Source organism: Rhea pennata, chromosome 8 (assembly GCF_028389875.1).
Source record: "Rhea pennata isolate bPtePen1 chromosome 8, bPtePen1.pri, whole genome shotgun sequence".
In the NCBI taxonomy this organism is placed as follows: Eukaryota; Metazoa; Chordata; class Aves; order Rheiformes; family Rheidae; genus Rhea; species Rhea pennata.
Window position 1 is genome coordinate 27,776,897 of NC_084670.1, and position 12,178 is coordinate 27,789,074.

The window sequence follows — 12,178 nt, forward strand, 5'->3', positions numbered from 1 at the left end:
CTAAAAGCTCATTCTGGAAAACCCATAAACAATTTCTCCGCAGCACAGGGGGAAGGAGATTCTCTTCAGAAAGTCCTCATACATTGATTTTACGTCTAAAGAAGGTAAAATAAGTTTTTGACTTGACTCCTCAAACAATTGTACATTCCAGCACAGCTGAAGGCTCTCCGTTAAGGAAGACGAGCATTAGAACTCAGCATACTATCAGGAGACAGCAGTTCAAATACAAATAAATATAATTTACACTCTACACAAAAGTTGTGGAAAAAAATTGTAAAGCTCACACTTCAGCCAAAGTCTTTAGTCAGTAGCCACCTGCAATTATGCAGGACATTTACTAGTTCCCCAAGCACTTGCAATTACATTTACCAACATCACATCAGTAACTTCAGAAAAGCTTTACTTAAATCCTGTTAGATCAAATTCTGCATGTCCCTCCCCCAAAAGCCTTTTCTCCCACCCTCCCACCACTACAAACTTTTTATTTTACAGTTTGCAGTACAGTACTTGTATTCTCTATGAACAACTGCTACATTTGCATGTCACTTACTATAACAGCTTTCACAGGCCCGTCCTGCTCCCGTGTTCTGTGCCTGCACTCCAGTACCATTTACCACTCCTGGTTTGACATTATTTACATTGATCTGGTTGGGGTTTGGCTTGTTACTTAAAAAACACAAAGCAAAAAGGAGGACAAACATTAATTGAGGCATGCAATTTCTTATGGGACTTTTTAAAAAAATAAAAAATAAAATAAAAAAGGCCCAAAAGGCTGAAGTTGAATATTGACTTTCTTTTATCCTATAGCTTCCAAAATAAGAAGCCTTACTTACCAGGAATCTGATTTCCACAAGTACATTTTCTGATGTTCATATCGTATTAGAAGCAACTTTCAGGAATCCAAAACCATTAAAAAAAAAAAAAAAAAAAAAAAAAAAAAAAAAAAAAAAAAAAGGCAAGCCACAGAGATCAGGTTGGTATCTCAGCTGTAACCCCAGGCACTCTAATCTAGGTGACAAAAGGATCCTATCTACCTCTCAATATGAGGGATATTTCACTTATATCTTCAAAAAGAAGAAAGGGATAAAGGAGCAGAAAAGGTAGGCAGGGAAAGGCCAACTCCCTCCTTGTTCAGGGAAAGGCTACCCTAGATTACAGTCACGTAAATATTTCCACATTATCTTACCGCAAAGGCTTGTCTCACGTGGCCCACAATTCCTGCAAGCACAGCCAAGACATCAAGCAAAATCTTTGATCCAGCATATGCACACAGATGTTTGCCTGCTGCGCTTACTCAACAGGTCCAGTCATGCAGCTGAAAAGGCTGAAGCATCTGGACCTTGCCAGTCACCAGATAAAAGCCTGTGACCCAGTGGGTGCATTCTTGCTATTAAATTGTGGAAGTTTTGTGCATAAGAAGCCTTTGAAACTTAGAAACTCAAAGCAACTCAAAGAGATTCTAAGCAATCTCTTTCAAGTAAAATGTCAACCTCTTATTACCTCATATACATAAAACACCATCGTGTTTACAAAGGAGTCCTCAAACGGCAGGATGAGATCCTAACAGGCCAAGAATCTGTACAGCTCAACAGGACAAGGTTCTCCACAAGCAGAGCCTGAGGGATTCAGCGCTCTTAGCGCACAAGACATCACTCTCAGGAAAGCACGTTTCAGCTGAGACCTGAGCTCTAGTTCCAGCTCTGCCCAAAGCCACGGGCATACAGGAGCTGAGTCATCTCATCTCACCAAGCTTCCTTTCCCAAGGCCCGCAAGAGAGGCAACACTTCCTTACTCCACACCATCTCTCTCACCTTCTCAGAACAGAAGTTTTTTAGGATTTTTATTACAGTTCAGAGGACTTTGTAGCCATAGCTGTAGATGAATATGAAAAATAATAATCCAAAAATCTGACTTTCCATCACAGGGATATTTTTCCATGACATAAAACTTGGGAACACCTCATATGATCAATTCTACAAAGACATTTAAGGCTCTAGCAAAAAGTGTGAGTCCTAGCAGCTAGGGAGAGAACTAGAAAATTGGTTTAGAACTGTCAGCTCTGCACAGTCTTCAATCAGTAAGAGCAGTTTAAAACTGTGGCTCACAAGTTCTCAGGAAGATGGAAGAGAAGCAGGAAGGGAGAAAAGTAAGTAGATAACTTCCAAGGCACCCAGAAAAAAAATACTGAATATAAGCCTTCTGACAAGTCTTTAAACTATGATCTGCAATTCTGCTGGAAAGCATTTAAGCTTCTGCCAGTTGGACAAAGTCTGAAAGCTTAACATCTGCAGAGCAGGAGATCCATCAACCGTTGTCATTAGTATATGTAACATTAGAACCATCTCAGCTCCTCCCTATACTCTGTTAAAATGTTGACTCAAAAAGAAAGCTACTGGCAAGAGCTGAAATCAGAAGGGCAAACAAATCTCTGGCAGAGAAAGAGCAGAACAGAAGAGTATAACACCTCTGCAAAAAAAAAAAAAAAAAAAAAGTATCTAAGGAGGGGACAAGGAGACATACAAAAGAAACTTAGCATGGGATGGAACAGGAGGCACAGAGAACCACTACTGCAGAGATGGAGAAGATGGAGGAAGGTCACACAAGAAGCTTGAGACACGAAAATACACAAGGAGATTTAAAAAAACAAAAAACCACCCAACTGACTCCAAATTGCTCTTAGGAGCTTGGCTTACAAAAATAAATAAATAAATAAATAAAAAAAAGTGGCACTTGGTGGTAACTTCTGAGCCTGAGCCAAAATTCTACATCCATGTGTGTTTCACTGTTCTCCTACCTGAAGACTGAAGGCAGCAGGCATATTCCTTCTACTTCCAACTGATAAAGCCATGATTTGGAATACACATATTCAAGCAGAAATATCTTAGAGTGGGCTCTATAGAATAGTTTTACAAAAATGCACCTTCTTGCACATTCATTGCACACTGACACAGGAGTCATATTGATTTCAGTAACCCAGAATATTTATTACTCCTCACTCTGATTAGTGCTGCAAAAACAGCACTGTGGAGAAATGGCCAAATTACTTTCTTTCTAACATAGCATCAGTATTAGGTTTCAAATTCTCAGAAATGACCACTGAATGGAGCCCCACATGACTGATTTCGGAAGACAACTGGACCGTGCAGCTTCAGAACAAAATCAAACTCAAACTGAAAGCTTAAGCTGCACTAGAAGCTAGAAGATCCTCTTTCTCATACTGAGATATAGAGCTTGGTAAAGCACTGCTATAAATGACCTAAAAAGACCACACACACCACACAAGGAGGTAAGAGTATTTGCTCAGTCCAGGAAAAATTTCAGATAGCATTCAGATGTTGCTCCTCCCTGTAAAGCTGAGGGTGGAAGAAATAGCTTAGAAGGCTTAGTGGTACACAAACACTATAAATAGTTTGTTCTTTCAGTGCATTGAGCAGCCCCTGAAAAAAAAGTAGAGAAAAAAAAACTCCAACCAGTACAGGCATTTAGATTAGCAAGCCTGATTAGGTTTTCTTGTTTTGTGTATTAATTTGCCTGGCTCCTACAAGGATTAAAGTGTTTCAGGGTTATTGGCAGAGTGCACGAGGTGTTGACGCCACAGATGGCATGAGATTTGCAGACATAATTTAACGAAGGGCAAGTTGAAGTGCAGTACATTCATGAAACCTAGTACTGCTCTTGGTATGTCGCTGCAGTAACTACTGCAGGACAACCTTTGCCTATGATTCACCAGCAATCTCTATCGGCAAATACTACTAAGATTCTCTAAAACAAATGACCATCACAGATGCACACTACTGCAAGCAGTGTTGCTCAACGGACTGAAGCACAGAAAACTAAGGCTCCACTCCAGGTCCTACAACTTCACCTCAGGCACGCTGCTGCCCTTCTGCACCAGCAGTAAAAGAGCCTGAAATCCATCAGCAAAGCACGTTTCAATGAAACACAAAGAGATCCTGTATTTGAGCAGCACACCCAAAAGTCCAGATGCATGTAGCTGTATACAATTAGTTGAGAATAAGACTGCGTGCATTGACATGCACACCCAAAATGCTAAGATGTGTAGAAAGGCAATGGCCAGATGCCATTGTCCTCTCAGTCCACCCTTACGAAACAGATATCGCAAACAAATGGAAGTGATGCATGGATGAAAGCTGATCAGAGATGACCATAGTGTAGCTGCAACAATAACTTCACTTCAGGATTTTGGAACACAAATTAACATAGCTGCAGTAGCAAGCACCAGAAAGTCTCTTGCCCCAAAGCAAAGTTTCACAACTGCAGTTATAGAAGAATTTAGGCAGCTACTCTTGTCATCACATCACAAGCAAACAGTTCTTGACTGTTGACAATTTGTTAAACTTGTTTGATTTCAAAGCCTGCTAGGGTAATTAACATGAGAATTAGATGAACAACTGAATGAATCATTAGGCAATTAATGAAGTAAGAGATACAAATAAGGTAGTGAGAAGACTGATGGTGTGGTAAACTATCATTTCTAGTTCTTAACTCAAGTTTGGAAGCCTTTTAAACAAATTTCAACTGCAATGGAGTACTCGAATATGCTAGACACAGAGATCACAAAGCACAAATTTCTAGGCTGTATTATGCTGGACATCAGTCTCAACTAAAGAGATTAAGATGAAAAGGCACATGCAGAAAGAAGGCCCTGGAAACCAACTATCATGGACTGAAAGCCTGCTCAAAAAACCCCAGTCAATGTGAAGACAATCCTGAACCATGCAGAAATGCTGAAAACTTTTTACTACATGACTCACTACTAGCATTTGATCCACAGTGCAATGATAAATTTTGTTTTAGTAGCTTTAAAAGCATTGCAAGTTTAATATAATCAATGCATGATTCCAGTTATTCAGGCAGCCACAGTGGTAATAGATGCAAAAGAGCAATTAAGAAATAAAATCTCAGAAATAGAACAACTTTTTATCCTTTCTAAGGAACATCTAATACCATCTACCCTTAGGTATCTAATTCAAGCATCTGAATTCCTTACGCAGACAGCAGAGAGGCGAGTTCTCATCACAACAGTCCAAAGTAGCATAAATACTGACTTCTTAGAACAGGACTGCTAAACAGTACTTTCTGAAAACAGAAAGCTTTCTCCATAGCACAAAGACTGCTGTTCGATCAGAGCTACATAAAGAAAGAACAGGATTATACTTCTGGTAGGCTTCCATGTTATAATGGACCTCTGTACAATTAAACAGGAAAGGAAAAGACTTGTTCCTCAGGCACAAAGAAACATGTATGGGAATTATCTTCAACGCGTAAAACGGTCTCCCCTTGCACTTGTCCAATACTTCGACCTATTTCTTCAGTTTCCCTATTAGTTTAATTAAAAGGGGGGGGGGGGAGGTAAATATTTCCCTACTTTACACAAGTTTACAAGACAGAATTTACAGGTCGTGAAAAATGCGCTGAGACTCTCAGATAAAATATTGCAAATAGTGTTTTAATTTTCATCTGCAGATTTCAGGTTACATCAATGTATTTTGAAAACTAGGGATCCCTAGTGTTCTTCCCTTGGTATTCTTACCCATTCCGATACCATTTAGACCTATAAAGCAAAAGAAAGAAAAGTCATGCAAAATTGCGTGTCTCAACTTTCATGATTTGCAAATATCCTAATCTCAAAAAGAACCAGCTAAACAACCAGATCATTATCAAAAAGAAGCAAGCAACTCTGAAGCATGATGCCCATAAGACTAGTAAAACCAGAACATGACTTAAACAATAGACTGAAGAATGAATTTGAGTAAATACTAGGAGAAGGAGACAGATTACATCTGCAGATAGAAAATTCTCCAAGCCCTGCATTTGCCCCAGTAGATGACAAGATGAAGTGTAATGAACACAAATCTTTTTGTGCATTCAGAATTCTGCTACTTCTTTAAACACCACTCCCACTGAAACAGAAACTGTTCCAGAAACTAATCAAGAGATTTTTCACTATTCCCTGAATACAGAATTCAGCTTATTTTATACCTTTTCTTCTCACCAGAAAAGCCTGTAAGTGCTTTTCATCCTTACAGATGCTTTACAAACTCACACATACAAACGTTGGGCTGCACTGTATTTAGTGCAGATGTCTGTCTCAAAGCCATGGGCTCTTCTCAGAAGGAGAACAGAAATGTTTGTCTAAGAGCTAAGATGTTGGTTTAGGACCTGAGGCTCTCAAGTCAAATCACTTGCATGAGTCAGCACAAGGCATGCGGCTTCTCTGTGCCTCCGTTACCCATACTATAAATCAGAAGCACACTATCAGGCTTAGAATGATAAGCTATAGAGCTTTACCTAGAGCTGTTATTTTTCACAGTATAACATGCACATGAGATGAAAAATAGCCTTTGAAGGCTGCTTCTATTGTTTTGCTTATTATTCTTAAAAGTTACTGGGACTAGAAATCAAAGGCAGAGACAGCAATAGCAAGCACATGGGAAGAAACAGAAGTCTTCTCTGAAGTACAGAGGGAAGTCGCCGATTCGATTACATTCTCTAGACTGCAACAGGAATTATCTTGCTGAGATACAACGTTGAGGGATAAGATACCACTCCAGACAGTCATTATCAAATGAGCACTGTAACCTTTCAAATACAAAGCCCTACATCCATTATAATCCCAGAGCAAGAGCAAGCCTACCAGGCCCTCTCTTCTACAATATCCTTTTGTATCTGCAGTCTAAATTTCATTGGCTTTTGCTTTACAGGCCAATCACATTGTGAATTCATGTTTAATTTGATGTCCAGTCTCCCCCTGCACAGTAACAGCATTGATAAAAAGCAATACTGCTGAAAAAGAGCAAGACAAAAAGACCTGTTTGGCTTCAGTTGGAATATTACGCTTGATTTTTGTTAAATTTACCAGTTATTGACACATCTCAAAAGGGGGGTGGGGGAATTGTCTTACAAGCTAAATATGTAAATTATAGTTTTGCCTTAATTAACAGAACACATGATAGAAGTTCATAAATATTTGAAGGGAGATACAATAAAAGAGTACAGAAATTATCGAGGGTAATACACATGAGAATGTGTCTGGGAGCGAAAGTAAAAAAGCAGAAGGGCAGGTGAAGATTTGATTTCCACATCATGACAGCTGCTGACTGTTTTTTGCATGCTGAAGGACAGAACACAGGGGAAGAAACACCTTTTACTAAGAATTAAAATATGTAACACATTTGAAACAACCACCTATAGATGATCCACTGATGAAAATAAGTAAGAGAAAACAAAAAACCCCACATACACACAGACAGAGCACAGTGGAGCATCCTAACCGGGAAAGCCCTGAAGGGAAAGTTCTCCACAAGCAAAGGAGAAAATACTCTGTGCTCCAGAAGTAGAAAGTCAGTATGAAGGAATGGTTTTGTCTTTTGCATACTTGTAAGCAGACATGCAAGTGTATCGAGACCGGTGCTGCTGTGTTCCAGCCAGCTTTGAAGTACCAGAGCTACCGTGTTTTATTTTGCTAGGCTCCTAGCTGTTCATCAGCATCTGGGTCATTAGCATTAATTCAGTTAAATAAAAAGGAATTCAAGCTTGTTTAAACATCAGCAGAAAGTTCATTACATTGGTAACCTAATTTAGTAATTCTGACATGTTTGTTCTCCTCCTCCTCCCCGCCCCCCGGCAATTAAAGCAAATATGTATCGCCATGCCAAGGCCATGGAAACTGAAAAAACAGACCTTCCAGCCTTCCACAGTGAAACAGGAAACAAAGTAACACAAAAAAAGATACTTACTAGTTGGGTATATACACTTGTTTTAGCTTGCTTTCTGCTTCCGCAGCTTTCAATCGTTTCTTTAAAAAAGAAAAAGGAAAACATTAGAATAAAAAAACAATGGCTACTTTTTTTTTAGGAGTCAAGTAATTCACCCATAAGCACCTTTAGCACTTATTAATAAACAGGAATGAATTTTCTTTTCACTGAGTGGCTACCACAAAATCCTTTTCCAACAAGATAACCACTGAAAACAACTGTGGGTATCAAATGACTACGTACACAGCATCCTGGAAAGTCAGAGAGATTACAGACTACTACTTATCAGGACAATCTTTTCATCCTCGTGCAGTCCGGTACAAATTCATGTGTTGTTTCACGCATAACCCTTTTTCTCCCCTGCAGAGACATATCAGACACGTCTGACATACCAGTCTGTTCTCCTTGATATTATGTACCAATTAGATAAGAACTGTATGGAAAAACACCTTCGCCAACATGTTTCCTGAAGAGCTGAGCCAATACAAAGAGTCTGAAGGAAGACTTTTCTGCTGACAGTCCTCATTTTTGTAACTAATGGAGAAATCGATTGACAGTGGAGGTTTTCCTTACAAGGCCGAGAGTTTAACTCAAAACTGATACAGAATTACCCAGTAAGTTTATTATTTATGGTTTATGGCTGCTGTTTAGTTTGAAGTGATAACATACCATAGGCAATCTGTGCATTTGCACTTTCTAAAAGTAAAAAGCTTTGGGTATGAAAGCACTAAATGTTTACTCCCTTTAAGGCAAAGAGAAATAAACTCCACACAACGCACATGCCTTAATCCTAGAGGACAAGTGGCACACACCAACACCAAGAGAGGGGAAAGGCAAGGCAGGGGAATTAACCATACAGAACAGCCTCCTAACAAAAAATACCTTTCCTAGAGATAGTAAGGAACATAACAGAGGTACGTTCAAGGGAAAACACGCACAAAGAGAACAGCCCTTCAGAGTGTAGGAATGCACATTTAGAAGTACACACGGTTTCTCTCTTTGCATGGCCTCACTTTGGTAAAAACAGTCATTAAAAGTTTTGCCCAATTTCTAGAGTAGACAGATGAAAGGATCCTTTCAGTGTGAAGTATAGCATAAATTCACCCCAAAGAGTATCAGCTCTTTGTTCAGTTATGAATGTAAACTTGCTGATAGCCGATCAGAACGTGGCATAGGTAGTAAATTAGCACAAGTTTTACTAACTCTCCAAGAATTCCTTTTACAACTCAAATATTCACACTCTTCAGAATGTAAAAGAGAATTTCTAAGGGTTTAACTTCCTTTTTATTATATAAACTAAATGGATTAAATGAGAGAATAACTCAGGGCTGGAATAACCTGCGGAGGCTCTAGTTCAAGCCCTTGCTCACAGCAGGGCCCATGCTCTTCTATTCCTCTGTCGGTAACAGAAGTCTACATAAAGCCATGACAATGTTCTCCATGCAAAACAACCGTGCAGTTTCTGCATAAAAGCTGGAGGTTTTTGATTGCTATCAGATTGGATGCATCAACTTCAACATGAAAGCACTACTATTTTGAACGGGATTATTTGCTCAGTGTTTTACACATTTCTAGGCAAACATATTAACTTAACACTTTTTGTGTAGCAGCCTCAAGGCACAGCCTAGAAAAATAACTGTAAAGCAAAATCATTCTCTGCATAGAAACAGGAAGCACAAGAAAACATAAAACTGAAAAAGTGTCACTAAGTGATTGGACTAATATAAAAATCTCCTTTACAGAGACATGATGGACAGATGTAGAAACAATGAAGTAAATGTTTCCGGCAAACATAACGCTTGCTATGAGCAGAGGGACAGTCTGAGCAAAAGTCTTCCATTTTGTAGTGTGACAGCTCGTCAGTTCCTAGTCAAAGCTCTTAATACTCCTAAAGTACTCCCACTTTACCTTTTTCAACAAATAAAAGTCAACTTGTCTTAAAAATCAAATACCTAAATTATCAGACAAAAAGAACAAAGTCTGAGAAAATAATCAGAACTTCTGAAAGTTATTGAGAGACTATGAGTACACTTTGAGCACTGCACTCAAAAGCATATTTTCAAAGCAGAAAGAGAGATTTGTTTCTGCTGACAGAAGTGAATTTCCCAGATCACTCCTGTTCAATCAGGTCTCATGCAATGACAGCTATCCTGAAATTGTCCTCAAAAAACCCAAATGAGTGCTTGCATACTCAATCTGTATCAAGCCTACAGACCTACAGGAATCAAAAATTCTCATTTTATTAGCAATCAATTTTGCAACTAAAGAGGTTCTCTCCCTGAATACAAACCAGAAGTTCCATACTGAACGTTTTCAAAACTTCCTGCTCAAGTGACATAAGTGACCAAAGCATCCAATGGCCAGTCTCAAGAAGTGCTGTGACAGTGGTTCTTCAGCAGCAGCAGAAACACTTCTCTACTTCTAGAAGAGATACTACCACACAGACAAAAAAAACCCCACACATGCCCACATACCCAAAGCCCTTCAAGAAAGCATGCTTAGAAGCTTTTCTGCCATTAACTGCAGGCTGTTCCATCCTCATGCAGGACTGAAAACCAGGTCTTCTTTCCACAGGCAATCAAAAGCACAGAGCATCATGAGCAGCTACATCAGTAAATGAACAGCCACAGAATTCATACTTTGTCCAGGAATAAAATGGAAGTCTAGCATCAGATACTAATAGAGGCCTTAAAATGTTCCTTGAGGAACACTGTACAATAATTTTATTTCCCTTAAGACCAAAGCAAGATATTCAAGGAATTTCCACTGGTACAGAACTGTGTCTCTCCTCGCCCCGACTCCTCCATTTCTACTAGATTGGAGGTAGCCGGAGGATACAGTTTTTTTGGTAAAAGCTCCCAAGGGGGACCATCTTGATTCATTATGTTATGACATTCTTGGAAATCTGTAAATGGAAAAGCGTCATGCAAGCACAAAGCATTACCAGCAGCTGAAACACTCCACTGTCCGCTTGGAGACATGGTTAATTTAGGCTATTAAGCAACACTTTAGTAAATTGATGATGAATATCAACCTCTGCAAGTTCTCCTAGTGGCTGACAACGACTGTGCAAACTCTGAGCTAACAACTCCCACAGGTCATCTGGACTTTGCAATACCTTCCCTTCCTACAGGTACCTGGAGATCACAGCAGAATGCTACATACAGCATACATCTTTATTTTTAAGAATACTAGATAAATAAACAAACTAGTAAACCAAGAAGGTGAAGGTTTTCAGAGTGGTACCATGATCTATTGGATAAGAACAGGCCAGTTTTATACTGTATATTGGGGGCCCTGAGGAATCACTATATCAGGTTTGACAAGTTTCCTATTCTCTGACAGTGAAAGCACAAAAGAAAGATGTCTGAAATGCAGTAATGCACAATAACAGAATAATACCTTTACAGAGAAAGTGCCTCACTAGTTCCTTGCCAGTTAGTAATTGATTTGTGCCTGAAGCAAATGGGTTTTAATGTCTTGAATTTTTAATGTTGTCTGATGTAGTTTTGAATGTTCTCATCTACAAAAAAATCCTTGAGCATTTGTAAGTTTTTCTAGAAGTCTAATGCAAATGAAATCTTTGTCTTTCTAAGTTATCAATAAACATGTATCTGAAGTACTTCCTCATATTCACTTCATCTTACTTCTCCCATCCATAAGAGGGAGATCACCAATTTGCCTTGCCCATTGGCACTAGGTAGATCATATTATTGAGAACAGTAGAGACGACAATGCTAACATCTGTCTTCTATATATCCTCTCCTTAGCTTTAACAGCTTTCACTCTACCCACTGAGCTCAAGAGAGTCTTAAAACATGTGACATATCAGAGCAAACATTTGGGGTCGTTTTCTGAAGAGTGAACATTTATAAAGAGGAAAATAAGGGAAGAAATCCAGGAAAGCGGGGGATATTTCAAGGTCCACCACACAAGGGATAGGCTGGTAGACAGCACAGAGAAGTCTCAATTCCTCAAATATTAAGCATTTATTAGTTTGAGCTGGGGAAGAATAGTCTAACTTTTTAAATTTAGAAGAGAGCTTTCACACTCCCCCCCCCCCCCAAAAAAAAATGTTACTTAACTGCTGGCGCTTTGGGATGAGATGCCCTATGTATGTGGAAAAACATCTCTTTTACATTATTTCTGCTTTGCTAGCACACAGTATTTAGGTAGCTTCATTCATTAACATATCACTTGCAGTTCTTTGCTACAGAGAAAGGTAGCTCTCCTTATTAAAGGCATCTGTGAGCCAAGATTATCTCTGTACCTGTTATCTATATATCAAGATTTATTACTCAGCCCTCTCTCCTTTAGGTTACAGAGATGAAATATAAAGACACTGACTTTTTCCAGTATCTTCTCCTTTATATTCATTTTCAGGTCTATGTACAACTTAA

At 39.0% G+C, this 12,178-nt stretch overlaps 1 protein-coding gene across 6 annotated transcripts in view; it reads right to left on the bottom strand.

Moving 5' to 3' along the window:
- MTA1 (metastasis associated 1) overlaps positions 1-12,178 on the bottom strand; it is an 88,589-nt gene that overhangs the window by 28,812 nt on the left and 47,599 nt on the right. For all 6 annotated transcript variants that reach the window (XR_009959052.1, XR_009959053.1, XR_009959051.1 and 3 more), the window contains exons 11-12: positions 7,761-7,819; positions 551-666 (exon numbers count right to left, since the gene is read on the bottom strand). Coding sequence is in view for 3 of the 6 variants with exons in the window: in XM_062581000.1 (XP_062436984.1) it covers positions 551-666; positions 7,761-7,819 (175 nt within the window). In the remaining 3 variants the exon portion in view is untranslated. The remainder of the gene's footprint in view (positions 1-550; positions 667-7,760; positions 7,820-12,178) is intronic.